This window comes from Eleutherodactylus coqui, chromosome 1 (genome assembly GCF_035609145.1).
Source record: "Eleutherodactylus coqui strain aEleCoq1 chromosome 1, aEleCoq1.hap1, whole genome shotgun sequence".
Lineage (NCBI taxonomy): Eukaryota > Metazoa > Chordata > Amphibia > Anura > Eleutherodactylidae > Eleutherodactylus > Eleutherodactylus coqui.
Genome location: NC_089837.1, coordinates 41,917,851 through 41,939,349, shown reverse-complemented (window position 1 = coordinate 41,939,349; position 21,499 = coordinate 41,917,851). Strand labels below are relative to the sequence as shown.

Below are 21,499 nucleotides of genomic sequence, written 5' to 3'. Positions count from 1 at the left end.
CAGGGGTTCCAGTAACTGTTTTTAAAACCTGAATTTTCTTGTTGCATCAATGCTAGACAATCATGCTGATATTCTATTTCAAATAGATCACGATCTTATTTGCAAAACAAATTTTATAAATAGCTGATCTGTAATACCTAGATCACCTATGCCTCCCCCTCCCCCATTTGAACCAGGATACTCGATTGAAAGAAGTGTAGCCGGGTTCAAAGTAGTACACCGTTGGAAAAAATGTTAGGGGCAGGGCACATTGCAGTCTTATTTGACGAGCTAGAGACAGATGTTTAGATTGTATTTGAGTGAGTATACTCTGGATGTCATGATGTGTGAGAACCACTAGGGGGTAGTTCAGGACCAACTCAGAAGACTTGTCAACCATTACTTGTACTGCTGTCACCGCACGGACACAGGAGGGGGGGCTCCTCGGGCCACTGGATCCATTCTCATGGAGTAATACCCAAGTGGCCGTCGACATCCTCCATGTTTTTGCGTCAATACTGCCGTCACATGACCGGCCAAGGACGGCAGTATGAGACAAGTCCCAAAAAGGTGCAGAGTTTGGCAGGAGAAGAAGGTACAGAAATGACGTGAACTGCAGTTTTGCATTCTTCTGTGGGATGTTTGGTACCTTGACCTAGGCAATGGCCTAGAAACACAATCTTTTGTTTACAAAGCTGTAATTTTTCCTTTGAAGCCTTGCAGCCACTTTCTCCCAAAAATTTTAGAAGAGAAATGGATGCAGATTGACATGTTTTCAGATCCTCAGCACAAAGCAGAATGTCATCAACATATTGCAGCAGCACAGTCCCATCAGGCGGAGTCCAGGCCTGCAAGACAGACTGGAATGCCTGGATCTACATGTTTGGAAAATTCTGCGCACCTTGTGGCAGGAATGTCCAAACATCCTTTTTTTTTTTTTTTTTTATTTCTTTCAGTTTAACTCAATGCCCTTTGTTGTCAGTAAAAGGGCCAGAGATTCAGACTGTCTCCACTTTGGCTTATTGTCTATGAGTTTAGACTTTAGGGGTTCCCATAAACCTTCTACAAAGGCCATACTAAGTACATGTTCGCCCATTTCTTCTATACCCCAGATCTGACCAACTTTGTTGAAGGCGGGCATAGAATTGTTCTACACTGTCTTCCTTCTTTTTGTGTGATATTGGAAAGAGACAAGGAGGATTCTCTCAATTTTTCTTTTGCCCAACGTTCTAGACCAATTAAAAATATCTTACCACTTTTTAATTCTCTGTTTAATTTTATCCCAATCTGTGCCACAATAGTCTTTCACATAATTTAAGATTATCGTTCCCACTGCCTCCCCTGTTTTCAACATAATCAGAGGACCCAGATCAACTGATGTTGCAGAGTATGTGTCTTGTATTTGTGCTATCTGTCTAAAGAAAGGCATAGATCTGGTCATGGGGTCTGATAATTGTTGTATGAGCGCCATATGCTCCCTTGGCATCCATGGTCTATATTTGACTTTTTGTGATGTTGCATCATATTGGCTCCTTCTGCCTTCCCCAGGTGTTACATATACTTCTGTACCACCCTCCGCTTCCTGCATCTCCTCTTGTCCTCTTCCTCATGCTTCCACTCACTAGCCTTGGATCTAGTGAGCATAGGTATAACCGGTTAGCGCCGAGGAGCTCCGCAAGCAGGGCAGCTCTCCCTCCAATCCGGGTTTTGTTGTCCACAATGCCAGCAGGTCCATCCCTCCGGTCCAATGTTTGACCTTGGAGTGGATGGCTTGGCATAGGGTGGGGGAGGAGGATACGGTTGGAATTGAGATGAAGGATGGGGTAGAGGTGGAAGAGGGAACTGACCCGACAATGGGGGAGCATAATATACCTGTCCTTTGAATTATTTTCTCATGTCATTTTCAGCCATTGAACAGTATATATAATACAACATACGGGGCCTTTCCTGTGCAGCCAAATATAACCAATTCTTAATTCACATTTCTTTGCAGAGACAAGTAAGCCCTCTACAGCACAATAACCCACCTTTTGGAATCTAACTCATCTCCTATAGAACACAGAAGCTTCTCTAGACAAATAATTGAACTGTATAACCGGTTTCACTGCCTGTCACCATCTTCTATTATGTCCAAATAGCCTGGGCTCATGTGTCTATTTAAAATTAACCTAGAGTGTAATATACTTGCCCCACCTTACAAAACTGCAAATTCACACTCACTGGGGTTTTATTCATTCATATACGGACTGATAAGTTTATCATGTGAAGAAGAAACTGGGATTATATTTACTGTACATAGGACTGCCAACAGTGGACAAAACACATATGTAAGAAAAACTCTTATGTACCGCGGGTTTTACATGTTTTGTCCATTATAGGCTATCCAATGACAAACAGAATACAACTTATGCCCATTTCCACCCACATACTTATATTCATCATTTCAGTTAGCAACTATTATCACTGTTAAACCTTTTTCTATATCTTTACTTGCCTTTTTTCAACTATTCAACATTTCCCGTAATCCATTATCTTCAACCCATCCAGCATAACTTTCTGCAAACCTATCCCAATGCTGGGGGTCTAATACTCCTGTCCCTTCATATTCATTACTTAGTGTATCCCTGCCTTCTCTTTGTTTCACTATTTTCTGTGTAGTCTTCCATAACTAATCCTCTTTACCAGCAGTATTGCCCATGGCTGGTGGCTTATGTACACCAAGAGGCTTATTATTTTTATTCTTTCACACACATAAAACAATCCTCTGGCTGTTGAGATATACAAACAGAAACACAGAGCAAAAACATTTGTATGTCAGTTCCTTCTGTATCAGTACTTCCTCACTGTCTTTAAGTGTTGGTACTTCCTCACTGTCTTTAAGTGTCAGTACTTCCTCACCCTGCTTATTTCCCCCCATCTCTACTACTTCTCTTATACCTATAAGAGGCTCCCATCAGGGATTTTATCCCCTGAAAACTTTAGGCTTCCCTGGTACAACTTGTACCATGCCTTCCAGAGATCGGCAAGAGGGTTTCATATTCTGTACTTCCTCACCCTGCTTATTTCCCCCCGTCTCTACTACTTCTCTTATGTTTATAAGAGGATCCCATCAGGGGTTTTATCCCCTGAATACTTTAGGCTTCCCTGTTACAACTTATACTATGCCTTCCAGAGATCGGCAAGAGGGTTTCATATTCTGTAAACTGACCACGCAAACTAACAAAAACAATAACAATTAAAGAACACCCGCACAGCATATTCAACCCACCATATGGTTTCTGAAAAAGCTTGAAGATTTATAAGAGTCGTGCACTTCTTACCCCTCGGACAGGAAAGGAGCAGCCAAGAAGCACGGATAGATTGTGGCAAGATAAAATCTTACCTTACTGCACAGTTTTTGTCAATCCGTGGTTCCGAGTGACTCCTTATCCCATCTGGGTCCGGGGGATTCGAGGTGTAGATGGTCCTCTTGTTCCTTCAAGCTCCACGTTGGGCGCCAATTAATGTTAGGGAAATTCAATGTTCCGTCAATATGTTGTGAGGCCCCAAATCAGAGGTGGTTATGGCGGCCGCCGTGAGAAAGCAATGGACACAGAAATCAGGACTGTGTCTAAAAGCAATCTACCCTTATTACAAAACATCTTTCTTTATATAGTATTTTAAAGGAGTGTACATTTTAGTCAGTCATGTGTTTTTACATAGATAGCAGTTAATCATTAAGGCCTTGTCTTTACTGAACACTATTGCACTCTGACCTTTGAACAGTGTAACAGGAGATAAGGAAGAATGTAAGTTTTATATATACGTTTGCTAAGTACTATTCTCTATTTCTAATTCTTATAACAAACATATATCAAAGATGTTCATAGGAGACAGGATGAAATATATATGTTTTATGCTCATAGCCTTCACAGTTTACTGCATATGTTTGTCATGTACATTTAACATATATACAAAATAATAGATTAAAAACGTGATGTGAAAAGCGGTTTAATCCTGAAATGGATCCTTATTAGTTTAAGTCACAAATGGACGTCTCTCTTATGCTCTAGAAGGACAACTTGGGTAATGGTCAGGAGACGAGGAGCGCTTTCACTGTAAGGCTCTGTTTGTGGATGTTGGCTCTTAAGTTGAACTGTGTCACCTATTGGACTAATTACAGCAGAGATAGTGTTGGTAATGTAGAAGAGCTGAGAGAAACTGATCCATCATTTAGAATACTTTTTTGGGGGAGGAGTATTGATTTTTAAATTGTAAAGCATTGTGTAGTAGGTCCACTTTACAACAAGATGAAAAATTGCACTAAAATGACGTCTGAAATAATCCTCAATCCAAGTTTTAGAAGGCTGGAATCATGTTTGTCGATAAAAGAAAAGAAAAAAAAATCAAGGCAAAACTAGGCATGCGGTTACATATCAGGGAGATATGCAGATTATTAGTCATGGCATGATGAGATGAACGTCTTTGTTTGAGTGAAGTGCTTGAATGAGGATATAGGGGATTAATACCTATTGGCATGAATACCTTGTGCAAAAGGTTAATTATACAAACACAGATAAGATACTACACACCTTGTCAAAACAATCAATCACATAGGAGTTGTAATTTTGCTGCAAAACTCGGCATGCAGTTACATTTCAGACAGACATACAAATGATTAGATGAACGGTGTCGCCACCTCAGGCCCTAAAAATGGTTAAATCCATGGCCTATAAAAACTTTCTCAGAGGCTACTTGTGTGTAGTGGATTTAATTTTCTGCTTGTTTAGAGCTTGTTAACCACTAGATGAGCCATTGTGATGCAATCAAAGACAGCTAACAGTGTTTGAGAGGGGCGCATTATTGGAATTCGAAAAGCTGAATGATTGTATCAATAAATTGCCAACCAGCTGGATTGTTCTGTCCACACTGTTATAGCATGGTGGGTCCAGTAGAAACATGAGGCCATCAACAGGCCACTAGCCGAGAGAATCGTCTGATCATTCAACAAGCTCAAGTGTCTCCAATTGTTTTGTTGTCCACTAGCCAGAGACAGGTGGTGTCATCGTTATAGGCCCCTGTGTCAGTCTAAACCATTTCCAGGAGCTTAGCTAAAGGACATTATGTGTACTGCTTTTTTCTGCCACCCACCATTGCTTCCCTTTGGAGTGGTGCCATGAACAATGAAACTGGACTGTTATGGAGTAGAACCTAGTTGTCTTCAACTATAGAGATGAGCGAGCACCAAAATGCTCGGGTGCTCGTTACTCGAGTCGAACTTCCCGCAAGGCTCGAGGGTTCGTTTCGAGTAACGAACCCCATTGAAGTCAATGGGCAACTCGAGCATTTTTGTATATCGCCGATGCTCGCTAAGGTTTTCATTTGTGAAAATCTGGGCAATTCAAGAAAGTGATGGTAACGACACAGCAACGGATAGGGCAGGCGAGGGGCTACATGTTGGGCTGCATCTCAAGTTCCCAGGTCCCACTATTAAGCCACAATAGCGGCAAGAGTGGGCCCCCCCCTCCCAACAACTTTTACTTCTGAAAAGCCCTCATTAGCAATGCATAACTTTGCTAAGCACCACACTACCTCCACCAAAGCACAATCACTGCCTGCATGACACTCCGCTGCCACTTCTCCTGGGTAACATGCTGCCCAACCCCCCTGCACGACCCAGTGTCCACAGCGCACACCAAAGTGTCCCTGCGCAGCCTTCAGCAGCCCTCATGCCACACGCTGGCCTCATAGCCACACCACCCTCATGTCTATTTATAAGTGCGTCTGCCATGAGAAGGAACCGCAGGCACACGCTGCAGAGGGTTGGCAGGGCCAGGCAGCAACCCTCTTTAAAAGGGGCGGGGCGATAGCCCACAATGCTGTACAGAAGCAATGAGAACTCCAATCCTGTGCCACCTCCGTCAGGAGCTGCAAACGTGGGCATAGCAATGGGGAATCCATGTGCCACACAGTATTCATTCTGTCAAGGTGTCGCATAGCTCAATCCACACTGCAAGGGGAAAGCCGTCTGCGCTCTGCCCCCTACCCAAGTCAGTCAGTGCCTTTGTGCCAGACAGGTCAAACACCGCAATGGGAACTAAGTTTGCACCAACAGCATAGGTGAGTCCTAGGAAACCCAAGACATGAACCAAAAATTGATCTGAGCGGCCAAACATGGCAGACTTGCACCGCGCCCACGGCATAGGCCTCGGCCCACAGATTCAGGAATCCTAGGCTGGAAGCGGACTTCCACTGCACCCAGAACATAGGCCTCTGCACAAACCCTCAGCAATCGCGTGCCTACAGCGGACTCCAATGCTAGCATAGCTGTGAACGTCTCATTAGCACTGTATTGCTCCTGTAGTTTGTCCCAATGCAGTGCCCCGGATAGTAGAGCTAATGTCAGATTAAATACAGGTGGGCTTCGGCCCACACTGCATGCCCCAGTCAGACTGGGGTTCTTTATAAGTAGACACAGGCAGGTACAACTCCGTGTGGACAGACAGCATGGGTGGGTCCCAGGAAGCCACCGGCGTTACATAAATAAATCCCATTGCATGGCCGAGCACAGCTGAGGTAACGTCAGATTAAATGCAGGTGGGCTTCGGCCCACACTGCATGCCCCAGTCTGACCGGGGTTTTTAATACATAGACACTGGCAGGTACAAATCCGTAATGTGAAGTCCCTGTGGACCCACAGCATGGGTGGCTCCCTGGAACCCACCGGCGGAACATAAATGTATCCAATTGCAGTGCCCTGCTCAGCAGAGCTAACATCAGATACAATGCAGGTGGGCTTCGGCCCACAGTGCATGCCCCAGTCAGACTGGTAATATGTACCTTAACAGTAACCGCGTTGGTGGGAATGAGGTCGCGACTGCGGACCTAGTAGCGCGGTTTTATTTAGTTGGTTTTCGGAATGTGGCCCGGATTAAGTGGGCCGTGGCGGGGGGATGGTGGGGGGGGGGCTCTCTTGTTGTGTCGTTAAAGGTTAAATTCTTGGGCTGCCACCAGACGGACCAATGCAAAGGTATTTGCCAAGAATGTTTTCATAGTTGGAGGAGGAGGGAGATGTTTTTGAGGCACTACGTGTCCTCTCCACGTGTCCATGGTTATATGCACCTTAACAGTAACCGCGTTGGTGGGAAATGGCCTCGCCGCCATCATGTCTTTGGGAAGCCTCAGTTTTCCCACCACAGTGACATAGCACTAGCAGCGGTATAGGCAGAGCCCAGAATTAGTAACATTTCAGCGGTAGCATTAGGGACAGGCCCCAGTAACATATCACTAGCAGCAGTATAGGAGGAGAACAATATTAGTTCCATTTCAGTAATAGTAGCAGTCAAGACAGGCCCCAGTAACATATCACTAGCAGCAGTATAGGGGGAGCACGTCCTCTAGGCCTACCCCTACCCCTCAGCATGGTGTATTACGAGTAGAGCAGAAACAGAACGCTGTAATTAAATGTGCCGCTTATTGGCCTGTGGTTGGAGGCTGACTTTGCTTACGGAGCGCACAGCAGAGCCAGGAAACAATTATGCGCAAGCCTGTAGTGAGACCTAGGTGCGTATGACTGAGCTACTGGAATTCACAGGGCAGAACCAGTCAAGTGGCCAAAGGCCAGTGGTAGGCCTTAAGTATTTTGCTTCAATATTTTTAAATGGTGAGGTGAGAAACCAGACAGATACTGTATGCAGCGTATATATGTATACTGTTTCCCTCTGGCGGGATGACGGCGATCATGTAATGGACACAGCAGAGCCAGGAAACAATTACGTGCAAGCCTGCTGTAAAGCTTAGCTGGGTAATAAGTGAGTGACTACTACCCCCAGCAGACACGCAGTAAACTGAAGACGGTCACAGGCAGCCCAAAGATTTTTTTTTCCAATTTTTTTGAAAAAGCCCACTGCCTATACAGCCAGTATACCTCTTTCCCTGTACCACTGTCCCTGCCTCACCAGTACTGCCCCTATACTCAGTAAAATGACTGCAGACTGAGGACGCTATGGTCTGCACGCCCAATATACAAAAAAATAAAATAAAATGTGCAACACTGCTAAAACCAGCCTCAACAGTACTGCACACGGTCAGATGTGGCCCTAAGAAGGACCGTTGGGGGTTCTTGAAGACGAATATAACAGCCTAACACTCTCCCTATAGCAGCTACAGCAAGACGGCACTTTCCCTAATGTCTCTCAGCGTGCATCTGTGGCGAGCCGCGGGCAGCCCCAGTTTAGATACTCGGGTGTCATCTGATCTCCCCAGCCACTCACTGCAGGGGGGTGGGATAGGGCTGGAACTTCACAGGAGGAAGTTGTAATGCCTTCCCTGTCTTTCTATTGGCCAGAAAACGGTGCAAAATTTTCTGGGAAGAAAATGAAAGTGACTGGAACACCACGTAGTGCTCGTCTCGAGTACCGAGCATCTCGAGTACCCTAATACTCGAACGAGTATCAAGCTCGGACGAGTACGCTCGCTCATCTCTATTCAACTATGAAGCGAGATTTAGTCTGCACACTCACGACAGCTGTCTTCATGTCTGGAGCCCTCAGGGTGAGTGCCTCTATCGTGCCTTTGCTGTGGAGAGGCACACTGTCATCACTGTTGGTGTGATGGTCTGGGGTGCCATCACATACAACAGTCGGTCACCCCTAGTAGCGGTACGAAGGACAGTGACAGCTCAGCGATATGTTCAGGACATCCTACAGCCACATGTGTTTCTCTCATGGCGACTTCCAAGAGGTATTTTCCAGCAGGATAATATAAAATAAATATATATATATATATATATATATATATATGAAACCTAAAAAAGGAGCCTATATTATTTCCTGCTGGAACCACTTCTGGCTTTGACTCCAAAAAAAACCAACTCAAATTGCATCAAAAACTAATAGTGTGTTTCCAGCCTATCAGGAATATTATAAGTTTGTTTACTTTAATAATTTATGTTCAAATCACAAAATACATTTTTTTTTATCTTAACAGATAATCCCAGTGCGAACTCTGAGGATAACTTCATTTTATCGCCCAATTATAAAGTAGAAGGTGAAGATATAGTTCAGCAATCTTCAAGAGAAAACCTCATTACCCTTCACTTACAGCCAGTACATCACAGTAGAGATGAGAAGCCATACTTCTGTTCAGAAAAGGGGATATATCTTAGCGATCAATTTCAATGTATTCTACATGAGAGAAGTCACACAGGGCAGAAGCAGGGTCCATGCTCAGAATGCAAAAAATTCTTTATAACTGCAGCCAATGTCAAAGATCATCTAATAATTAATTCAGAACAAAGAATAGTTCATTCACATCAGAGAACTCACACAAGAGAAAGGCCATTTTCATGTTCAGAATGTGGGAAATGTTTTATCCTAAAAGCAGCTCTTTCAAAACATCAGAGAGTTCATACTGGAGAGAAATTTCCATGTTCAGCATGTGGGATACGGTGTAATCAGAAATCAGAGCTTGTTAAACATCAGAGAATTCACACTGCAGAAAAAACATATTTATGTTCAAAATGTGGGAACATTTTTGCAAAGAAATCAAGTCTTGTTTATCATCAGAGAATTCACACAGGAGAGAAACCATTTTCATGTTCAGGATGTGGGAAGTGTTTTGTTGCTAAATCAAGCCTTGTTAGACATCAGAGAATTCACACAGGAGAGAAGCCATTTCCTTGTTTAGAATGTGGGAAATGTTTTAGAATAAAATCAGAACTTATTACACATCAGAGAATTCATACAGGAGAGAAGCTATTTTCATGTTCAGAATGTAGGAAAATGTTTACAAAAAAATCAAAATTTGTTTCACATCAGAGAACTCACACAGGAGAGAAGCCATTTTCATGTTCAGAATGTGGGAAATGCTTTATTGATAAATCAAGCCTTGGTAGACATCAGAGAAGTCACACATCAGAGAAGCCATTTTCTTGTTTAGAATGTGGGAAATGTTTTATAGTAAAATCAGAGCTTGCTTCACATCAAAGAATTCACACAGGAGAGAAGCCATTTTCATGTTCAGATTGTGGGAAATGTTTTACAAAAAGATCAAATCTTCTTTCACATCAGAGAATGCACACAGGAGAGAGGCCTTATTTATGTTCAGAATGTGGCAAATGCTTTACAGAAAAGGCAAGTCTTGTTTTACATCAGAGAATTCACACAGGAGAGAAACCTTTTTCATGTTCAGGATGTGGGAAATGTTTTATAAGTAAATCAAACCTTGCTAAACATCAGAGAATTCACACAGGGGAAAAGCCGTTTCCTTGTTCAGAATGTGGGAACTGTTTTACAAAAAAATCAAGTCTTGTTTCACATCAAAGAATTCACACAGGTGAAAAGCCTTATCCTTGTTTGGAATGTGGGAAGGGTTTTACAGAAAAATCAAGTCTTGTTTTACATCAGAGAATTCACACAGGAGTGAAGCCTTATTCATGTTCAGGATGTGAGAAATGTTTTAGTTGTAAATCAAGCCTTGTTAAACATCAGAGAATTCACACAGGAGAAAAACCATATTTATGTTCAGAATGTGGCAAATGTTTCAGAAAAAAATCAAATCTTGTTTCACATCAAAGAATTCACACAAGAGAAAAGCCGTAGTGATGTTCAGGATGTGAGAAGTGTTTTACAAATAAATTAGCTCTTGTTACACATTAGAAAAGTCGCAAAGGAATGTTCCTACCACACACAGGGACCATCAAAGATGTCACAGAGTGGAAAAGTCTTTTGAAGTTATATACATGGAAAACGTTTTCCAAGGAAATCAACATTTTCAAAGAGATCAGATTCTACTATGGGAAATGCTAAGAAAAAATATTTTTAGCACATCAGTTTGTTTTCAGACATTAAACACCCAGTAATTGTTGTTGTGGTCCTGTCCATGGACGGATTTGCATTGCGGAGTACAGAGCATGATTCTGCCTCCGGACACCGCAGCACATCCAGCCGCATAGCATGCAATGTAAAAACGTGATTTTCTGCCCACGAGCGGAAAACGATTACAATTTTCCACGCGCGAAGAAGAAATCACAGCATGTGGGCTACGCACTGTCAGCTTCCATTGAAGTCAATAGAAGTTGGCCGTCCCACAGCCATTCTGCAATCATCATTGTGTTCTGCGCATGTGTGACGGAGCACAGAGAAGAGACACCGGACAGGTCAGCTGGGGTGACTGGCCAGGCACTTGGTCGAAATCCACGGCGGTAATCCTGCATGTGGGGTCTGATCTGCCCGTGTAGAGGAGCCCTTACTCTTCTTATCTGGTGGGAGGGCTTTTGGTGCTTGGTTTTACCTGTGGGTAATTTGGGAGTATGTAACCTGACCTTGTGCTTAGCTCATTGTTGTTTAATTTAGTTTCCCTCTGCCTGGTAGTGTCCATCCAGTTATTCCTCCATTGCAGAATAAAACATGACCACGCGACGTTTCGACCGTTACTCAGTCTTTTTCAAGCATGAATCAGATTAAAACATACCCCCTTAAATACTAAAACATGTAACGATGTAACCAATCAAATTGACAATACCCTAATGACATCAAGAGCCACCTGAGTGCCATCCGGTGATCAGATGGTAACGACATCAGTCTGTACCTCACGTATACACTCAGCCTCGTTCACCACATGAATTCCGGCATCCCCGCATCTCACTGCGCATGCGCCGCCCACACTGTTGCGTCATTATGTCACCATAGCGCTACGGTCCACTACTACAGCATCTCTCTGCACATGCGCCACTCTCATCACTAAGTGACTACACCCGGCATTTCCACATCTCACTGCGCATGCGCCGCACTCCTTGCTATGTCTCTGCGTCTATACAGCCTGGTACTCCAGCATCTCACTGCGTATGCGTCACTCTCAATGCCCTGTGGTTACATCCGGTAATCCCGTATCTCACTGCGCATGCGCTACACTCATTACTAAATCTCTATGTCACAACATCGGGACTCCTTAAGTACTCCTAATCCCCAATTCTCCACAGGGGGTGGTTGATACATAATGCATGCGTAGAATTTCACATTGTGCTCATGTTTAAGCTCCATATATGTCTTAATGCATCGGAACAATGCATAATCTCACTGGAGTACCAAGTGAGATTATCTTTTAGCTGGTATTCACTGTAGTCATCTTTCTTATTACTAACATCAATGTGGAATAAATTATAAACCATAACGCATCCAAGCAAGAACTAATCTGATAGTTAAAGGGGTTGTCCCACACCGAAACGGGTTTTTTGTTTTTCAACAGCCCCCCCGTTCGGCGTGAGACAAACCCGATGCACTGGTTTAAAATAAAAACCGCACAGTGCTTACCTGAATCCCCGCGCTCCGGTGACTTCTTACTTACCTGCTGAAGATGGCCGCCGGGATCTTCTCTCTCCGGGGACCGCAGCTCTTCTGTGCGGTCCATTGCCGATTCCAGCCTCCTGATTGTCTGGAATCGGCACGTGACGGGGCGGAGCTACCAGGAGCCGCTCTCCAGCACGAGCGGCCCCATTGAGAAAAGCAGAAGACCTGGACTGCGCAAGCGCGTCTAATCTGGCGATTAGACGGCACCATGGAGACGAGGACGCTAGCAACGGAACAGGTAAGTGAATAACTTCTGTATGGCTCATAATTAATGCACAATGTACATTACAAAGTGCATTAATATGGCCATACAGAAGTGTATAGACCCACTTGCTTTCGCGGGACAACCCCTTTAATCAACTTGCACATATGCTTTTATTAGATAATACTAACAGCTCTTCAGTAAAGACATAATGAACATAATGTATGAAAAAAACACAACAGTTGTGGTGGTCATTTCTAAAGGTAAATCTCAAACAGTTGTCAATAGGCACCTGGAGATCGGATGGATGAACAAACCTAAAAACACAAACAGAAAATATGTGTTAGTATCTCATTTTGTATATCATCATACATGATTAAAAATATCAGTGATGCTGAGAATAGTCACTAGATGTGCTGTAAATAACTATATTCGAGATTCAAACCCCTGGGCGTCATGGTATCCAACATGTGGATCCATTTCTGTTCTTTACGTTTAAGTACCACGCGGTAGAAACATATATTAAATTTGTGGAGTATGGTGTTAAGAAGTTGAGATCTCGTTATCTTGGTAAGGGCTCTAGCAAGAGGTGTAATTTGACTAAAGCAAAATATAATGCAGTGAAGATGCTGTCTGTGGATAAAAGTATTACGATAAGGGTGGCTGATAAGGGGGATGCTGAAGTACTGATGGATACTATACAGTATGAGAAAGAAATACTGCGACAGCTAGGAGAAATAGACGTGTATGAGAAATGCAAATGCGTTCCACCATGCGATTCACAAGAGCTCCAGTCATCTGATTCATCACGTGACAACGTGACGTGTCAGGACTAGAGATGAGCGAGCACCAAAAGGCTCGGGTGCTCGTTACTCGAGCTGAACTTTTTGTAATTCTCGAGAGCTCGTTTCAAGTAACAATGAAGTCAATGGGAGACTCTAGCATTTTTCAAGGTGACCCATGCTCTGCATAGGGGAGGGTGTGTGATTCACCTGAAAGCAGGAGAAAGTGATGGAAACACCACAGAAATGGATAGGGAACAGCAGGGGCAGCATGCATGGATGCATCTGAGGCTCCCAGGTCGCACTGTTAAGCCAAATTGTGGGCAAGAGCCTGGTGGTCACCCTTCTAACAATTTAGTTGGGCCAGACCATAATCAGCAAGGCACACACACTGGCACATCTTAGCTAAGCACCACACTAGGTAGAACAAGGCCAATCACCGCCTGCGGGTGACACCACTGCCTCTCTCCTATGTTACATGCTGGCATTGCTGTCCAGTTCCCTCCGGGACACAGGACGTTACCCCCTAGATCTGCTAAGGCCCATTTAGTACCTGGTCCTGATCCAAGGTTTAGTCTGGATGGTGAGGGTGTGTGCATTAGGGATACAAATGTGAAGGGGAATACTCCTGGTTCAGCCCAGGTTTCTGCTGCTAAGAGCTCGGGCAACTCTTGGCGCTCCTAATATGGGGGCACCTGCTGCAGAAGCAGGTACTGTATCTGTAGGTGGGTTCGCAGGTTCCAGTTGCCCCTCCAGTAGTGACAACATCGCAGGAGTTATGCGAGTGTCGCCGCTGGAGGGCTCTCCTCCTTGCTTCCAGGCTCTAGGGAGGGTGATTTGCAACAGCACCTCCTGGGGGCTTTGCGAAGGGGGAAGAGTTCAATTACAGTTGGAGGAAGAGAGGTGGACCTATCTCTCTGGATAGAGAGACATGGCTTAGGGGCCTTCCGAGAGCAAATGGGGGAAAACGTATGGTCCCTACCGACACCTAGGCAGGACGTAGCTCGTAGGAATGTGGTCCATCTTCGCTGGAGAGGCAATGATTCATGTCCCACGAAGGGGGAAGGTAGTGGAGCTTCTACTGAAGATGAGCTTCAGGGCGGTTGACATCTTTGCCATGATCCATCCCTATGGCACGTCTGAGTTTGACATCAGTTTTGTTCACCCAGAGGGTCTAGAGATCTTCTGGGGAAACTACGAGCTGATGAAAAATGAGCCCGGCTGGCGAGACTTTGGCGTCCAGGTGGTGTCTCGCCAGAAAGAGGTCAAGGAGATGACCCTTTTGACTCCTAATGAGTCCCTTTCTTGCTATGACATTATGACGTGGCTCAGTCGGTACGGTGAAGTGACAGACATGCCCAAGAAGAACAGAGATGAGCACGACATATGGTTCGGGGCCTGGACATTTATGGTCAAGCTGAAGCATTCAGGGAACTCAGTGGCTCACATGCCATCTGCAGCCTTTCTTGGTAGGGATTGTATCCTGGTTTTTTACCAGGGGCAGCCGAAGCTCTGCCACAGCTGTGGCAACCCCTCACACTTAAGTGCCGCTTGTATGACCGTGAAGTGCGCTCTGTGTGGGGGTGTGGGTCATCTCGCTGCATACTGTGCGAAGATTAGGTATAACCTGTGTGGTGACCATGGTCACCCATTTAGCTGCTGTCTGCACTGCTTTGCCAATGCGGTCTCAGCTCCTACAGATGAGGGTCGTGATGTGACCTCTGGGGGGGGAGGGGAACAGCAGACGGGAGGGGGCTCTGGAGCCACGGAAGAATCGGCAAAAGATGGCTGCACAGCAGAGGCATCATCAGAAACGCAAACTGAGCAGGGAGCTGGCAGGAGTGGTGGCCCCTGTTCCTGAAGCAAATCTTGCGGCTGAGGCTTTGAGGGACAGCGAGGTAGATGAATAGGACAGGAGGATCCAGAGGGAGGAGGAGATCAACTCTGCAGATTCCTTCCACTATGAAAGTGCGGATGAGGAAAGCAAGAGGTGGTTAGAGAAAAGGCGCAAGCTAAATGCCACTAGGATGAAACGAAGGGGGGATTCAAGATCTTCTCTCACCCCGGGCTAAGTACTGGAAGGAGAAGCCTGCTCACCTCTGGTTGGACAAATTGTGGGCAAAACCCAGTAATCCGTGTTGGCCAGAATGCGTCTAACACGAGGGTCACGGGAAAGGCAGCTTAACATAAAGTCAGCCATGTGTGCCAGAGTCCCAGTATGCAACACATCGCTTTCCTCACTAGGAGGATGACTCTCAGTCTCCTCCTCCTCTTCAGCCCATACAAGCTGAACAGATGTGAAGGAAGTAGAATGGGTACCCTCTGCAGTGTGGACAGCAGTCTCTGCCCCCTCCTCCTCCTCCTCCATTACATGCTGAGAAACAGACCTGAGGGTGGTCTGGCTATCAAGTGACGTATTTTCATCTCCCATGTCCTGTTCGATCTGAAAAGCGTCAGTCTTAATGCCTAGCAGCGACCTTCTCAGCAGGCAAAGCAGTGAAATCATTACGCTGATAATGGCTGCATCGCCGCTCACCATTTGTGTTGACTCCTCAAAGTTTCCTAAGACCTGACAGATGTCAGGCATTAATGCCCACTCCTCTGTGAAGAACTGCGGAGGCTGACTACCACTCCGACAGCCATGTTGCAGCTGGTATTCAAAAATGGCTCTACGCTGCTCGTAAACCCTGGCCAACATGTGCAAAGTTGAATTTCAGTGCATGGGCACGTTGCACAACAGTCGGTGCACTGGCAGCTGGTAGCAATGTTGCAGTGCCCTGAGGGTGGCAGCATCTGTGGTGAATTTTCTGAAATGTGCTCACATGCAACGCACCTTGTTGAGCAGCTCTGGCAAATTGGAGTAGTTTTTAAGAAAGCGCTGAACCACCAGATTGAACACGTGGGCCAGGCATGGCATATGTATTACTCTGCCAAGCTGCAGAGCCGCCACCATTGTCATACACGACCATGCCTGGTTGGAGGTTCAGCGGCGAAAGCCGCAGATCTGTCTGCTCCGTCAAACCCTGTAAAAGCTCTTGGGCAGTGTGCCTCCTGTCACCTAAGCTCAGGAGTTTCAGCACGGCCTGTTGACACTTCCCCACAGCAGTGCTGCAGCGCCTCGAGCTACCGACTGAAGGTGACGTGCTCACAGATGGTAATTGAGAGGTGGTGGAAAAGTAGGGGTGTGGAGGAGGTGGCATAATATGCCACAGAAACTATGACCGAGGTAGGACCCGCAATCCTTGGTGTGAATAGCACGTGAGTGGACCCAGGGTCAGACTCGGCCCCAGCCTCCACCAGGTTAATCCAGTGTACCGTCAGAGAGATGTAGTGTCCCTGCCCGCCAGCACTTGTCCACGTGTCGGTGGTTAAGATGTCCTTCACAGTAACCGTGTTAGTGAGGGTACGGTTGATATTCCGTGACACGTGCTAGTGTAGGGCAGGGATGGCACAGCAGGAAAAATAGTGGTGACTGGCGACCGAGTAACGAGAGACCGCCGCCGTCGTGAGGTTGCGGAAAGCCTCAGTTTCTAACTGCTTATTAGGCAGCATCTCCAGGCTCAGCAGTTTTGGAAATATGCAGGTTTAGCGATTGTGCATGCGGGTGGGTGGCTGCAAATTTGCGCTTGCGCTCTAATGCTTGTGTTATGGACAGCTGAACAATGCACTGGGAGACATTAGTGGAGGCAGTGGAGATCCGTGCAGGTGAAGGGGTGGGTGCAGCGCAGGAGATGCTTTTAGCCTGTGTACTGGGAGGGGGATTGCATATCAGTGCCAGCATGTGACACAGGGGAAGAGGCAGTAGTGTAACCCACAGGCGGTGAATGGTCTTTGTTCCACCTTTTCGGGTGCTTAGCTATCATATGCCTGCGTATGCTGGTAGTGGTGGCTCCCCTGCTGATCTTGGTGTGGCACAGGTTGCACATCACTGTTCATCGGTCGTCCGCTCTCTCATTAAAAACCTCCAGACCTTCGAACACCTAGCCCTCTGCACAGGAGCTTGACGCGAAGAGGTTCTGTGGGGAACAGCTGGGGGATTACTTGCTCTGGCCCTGCTTCTCCCTCTGGCCACCCCACTGCTTCTTCCACAGTTCTGGTGCTGCACTTGTGTTCAGTAGGCTTACCAAGCCAGGTCGGGTCAGTCACCTCATCATCTACTAACTCTTCCTCTGAATTCTCAGTCTGCTCCTCCCTCAGACTTACTGCCCTAACAACAACCTCACTGACAGACAACTGTGTCTCCAGAGGAAATAAAGAAATGGATCAACACTCCAGGGTTCTCTTCATAGTAGAAAAAAGTCTTTATTCCTCATTGCTGTTTTTATTTCGCACTGTTTCGATTAGTCCTGAATCTTTTTTCAAGCATGCTCAGGGAAGGGACCTGAGAACAGTTCCTGGGAGTCTGCCTGTTCTGAATCCCTCCTTCTCCTGGAGTAACCAGGCTGGGAGGAAGGAGGATCAGCGTGAGGATAAATTACTGGACGCGTTATCTGCTGTCCATGTCATCACCTGATCGCACTGTTGTGCTTTTAATAATGGTCTACCACGTGGACTTGCAAATTGTGAGATGAAGCTAGGGAGCGTAGATACTCGGCATTCTACTTTTCCCTCAGCCGCAGGCACTGTCTCACCTCGCCCAGGACCTCGGCCTCTCCCCACAACCTCATTCAGACGCCCTCGTCCTTGACCATTACCCCTAGTCTTCATCATTTTGTATAATGCACTGCATCAAAATGTTACACAAACTGCGAGGTATTTGGTGTACGCTTTAAGCCCAAAATAGACACTGTAAACTGCGTACAGTCTTGTTAGATAGTGTGCATCAACAGGGCACACACAGGGGGATTTCATGTACGCTTTAAGACCAAAATTGACACTGTAAACTGCGTACACTCTTGTTAGATAGTGTGAATCGACAGGACACACAGGGGGATTTGGCATACGCTTTAAGCCAAAAATAGACACTGCAAACTGTGTACAGTCTTGTTAGATAGTGTGCATTGACAGGACACACAGGGGGATTTGGCCTACGCTTTAAGCCAAAAAAAAAATACAAAAATGAAAAGTGAGAGTTTTGTACTTCCTATCTACTCTCTGTACACCAGTAGCAGTATACTGTATAAAACTAGTAACAGTATGCAGTATACAGCGGGGATGCCTGTGAATGCTTTGTGCGCACTACTGGTCTCAGCCAGCCAAAGTGCTGATGCACAAAATTGGAGTTGTAGTCCTAAAATGGACAGTTGGGTTCTTGGAAAATGGATTCCTGCCTAAATGCTCCTTTTAACCTACACTAACACTCTCCCTCATTCACAGCAGCTCTGTGCCTCAGCTAATCCAGCCTGCGTGTGAGGCGAGTATCAGGTGACCTGAGTTTTTATGCTTGTAGGTCACCTGATCTGGCCAGCCAGTCACTGCTATAGACGTGCACAGGGTTGGCACGTCATAACAGGAGTTGCCAAAGCCTTCCCTGCATGTTCATTGGCTAAAAAAAAGCCGCTAAGCATGTGGGGAGGAGAAGGTGAAATTTTCTCAAGCACCGCATGGTGCTCGCTTGAGTAACGAGTACCTTCGAGTATGCTAATGCTGGAACGAGCATCGAGCTCGGATGAGCATGCTCACTCATCTCTTATTATAAATCCAACAATCACTAAAGTAAACATGCCCATAAGGTACCATACATAGATAAATCCTTTTCACAACCAAGGCACCTAGCAATTTAGGTTTAGATCAGTAGTCATCACCTTGTCACTAATCTGGATCACATAACAAGCAACCATCTAGAAAGACAAAATGTATATAAAATAAATATTTTGACACACAATAGATCCTAAATACAGTGTGACAAGCCTCAAGGAAATGTTTATTTCCATAGATGGGGCATAGAGTGATGATGATAATTATCCGTTCAGTCACATCCGACCTTTGGTCACTCTATGACTCAATGTTTTCCACACGTTTCTGTCTTTCACTGCTTCTTTCAGTTCCATGATTGACATGTTCGTGGTCGCCTTGATTGTATCTAGCCGTCTTGTTCTTTGTAGTCCTGATCTTCTTCTTCCACTGACTTTGCCAAGCATCAGTACTGTTTCCAGTGAGTTAGTGTGCATCATGTGGCCAAAAAGTGATACTCTTGATATAAACCTCTACTGGCCAATGTATCCAATTTAAAGATCCACTTAAGTGCTTTCTTTTGTGTAACAAAGTATGATCTCCACTTGTCATTAGTGCAGGGACATTGCCTATGACTCTAAAATTTAATTGCATGCAGGCATGAAACTTTTCATCGGCTCATTCACTTATCGTTCAGTTTGAAGAGTACTAATTCAGTCCCTCGCAGTCACATATCCAACGAATGTGAAAAAAGGAACAATTCTGAACGATTTAAAAGAGCCAATGCTGTATCTGACTGTCCAAACAGGCAACACAAGAATGAACAACCCAGCAGTGATGTCACTCGCTCGCTCAAAGGAGAATCAACTCATCTAAAAGATCCTTACTGCGGATTAAGTCCCTTTTACATGGGGCGATTATCCTTAAGAGTTTTTCACATGCCTGTGCTCCCGCGGGGTTTTGAACGATAGTCGTCCTATGTAAATGCATGCAGAGACTGAATGACTGAGCGAGAGTTGTTCAGTTTCTGCATGCTGAAAACTGAACAACTGCCTACTTGCAGTGAATGGAGGTGAGTGGGGGGAGAACGCTCTCCTGCTGCCACGCTTCATTGCTGGTCACGCTTTGAGCAATGCCAGTGATACTCACTCCAATCTAACGGCACAGGAGCGAGCTTTATCAGGACGCGCTTTCGGGCATTGTTTGCTTGATTGTTGGTTCCATGTAAAAGGACCCTTACTGTCCGCAATTGTAAATAATTAGAATGTTAGGCATCTCGTACATTCGGGAATCTCTGCAGTGATGTCTAACATTTGTAATTATTTATATCAGGGGTGTATTAGTACCAGGTGGTGGTAGTATGGCGCAGCGATGATAGGAGGCCTCAGATCCATTTGTAAGAACAATCTTTACTAAACCAAAAGCTAGCTGGAGTAACTCTCCATAGGAGGGTGTGAATAACATACATTATATGAACATCTCACGGTATAACCGACATAACAGTACTTGTAAACAGTCTTACACTGCACCAATCTGAGCCACAGCAACTCACGTACTCACTTCATGGAACCTAGACCTTCCAATGCTCCACGGGGGCTGCGCCTCTCCAACAAGTCATCCTGCAGGTGACACTGCTGCCTCTTCTCCTGGGTTACATGCTGCCCAACCCCCCACATAACCCTGCGTCCACAGCGCTCACAAATGTTTCCCTGCGCAGCGTTCAGCTGCCCTCATGCCACACGCTCGCTTCATAGCTACACCACCCTCATTGAAAGTGGGGGCAATAGCCGACAATGCTGTTGAGAATTGGTGATAAATTGACGTACGATCATCATTCCAATCCCGTGACACCTCCGTCGCAAAATTGTCAGGAGCTGCAAACGTGGGCATAAAGGGGACTCAGGTGCCAGCCCAGCACTTCTACACATCTCCACAATGCAGCAATACTCTGTGTGGGAAGCACGTGAGCGGGCGCAGGGTCAGGCTCGGTCTCAACCTTCATCTTGTGTGACCCAAGGTGCCGCGAGTCACATAGCAATGGGAAATCCATGTGTCCCCACAAAATTCATTCTGTGTAGGTGTTAGCTCAACCCCGCAATGGAAAGTCTTTGAGTTTCTTTGGCTCGCCTATGCTGTCGGTGCACAAAGATGGTATTGCACAAGAAGAAATTAGAGCGCCCAAACATGGCAGAGTTTCACCCCGCCAAGGACCTCGGCCCACATTTCTACCCTAGTCAGTCAGTTTATTTGTGCCAGACAGGTAAAGCAACACAGTGGGAAGTCTTTGTGCACTCACAGCATAGGGAAGCCCAAGGAACTCAAGCATGGTATTACACATGAGGAAATCAGAGTGCCCAAACATGGCAGAGTTTCACCCTGCGAAGAGCCTCAGCCTACTTTTCTGCCCTAGTCAGTCAGTGTATTTGTGTCAGATAGGTAAAACACCACTATGGGAAGTCATTGCGCACTCACAGCATAGGTGAGCCAAAGGAACCCAAGGAAAGTATTAAACATGAAGCAATTACAGTGCCCAAACATGGCAGACTTTCACTCCGCCAAGGACCTCGGCCTCTGCACACACCCTCAGCAATCATGGG

At 45.7% G+C, this 21,499-nt stretch overlaps 1 protein-coding gene across 1 annotated transcript in view; it reads left to right on the top strand.

The window, feature by feature from the left end:
- The window catches only part of LOC136613640 (zinc finger protein 850-like), a 53,200-nt gene extending 42,195 nt beyond the window's left edge, over window positions 1-11,005 (top strand). Inside the window, exon 7 of the mRNA XM_066594069.1 lies at window positions 8,947-11,005. Within this exon, the coding sequence (XP_066450166.1) occupies window positions 8,947-10,559 (1,613 nt within the window). The 3' untranslated portion in view covers window positions 10,560-11,005. The remainder of the gene's footprint in view (window positions 1-8,946) is intronic.
- Window positions 11,006-21,499: the final 10,494 nt, after the last annotated feature.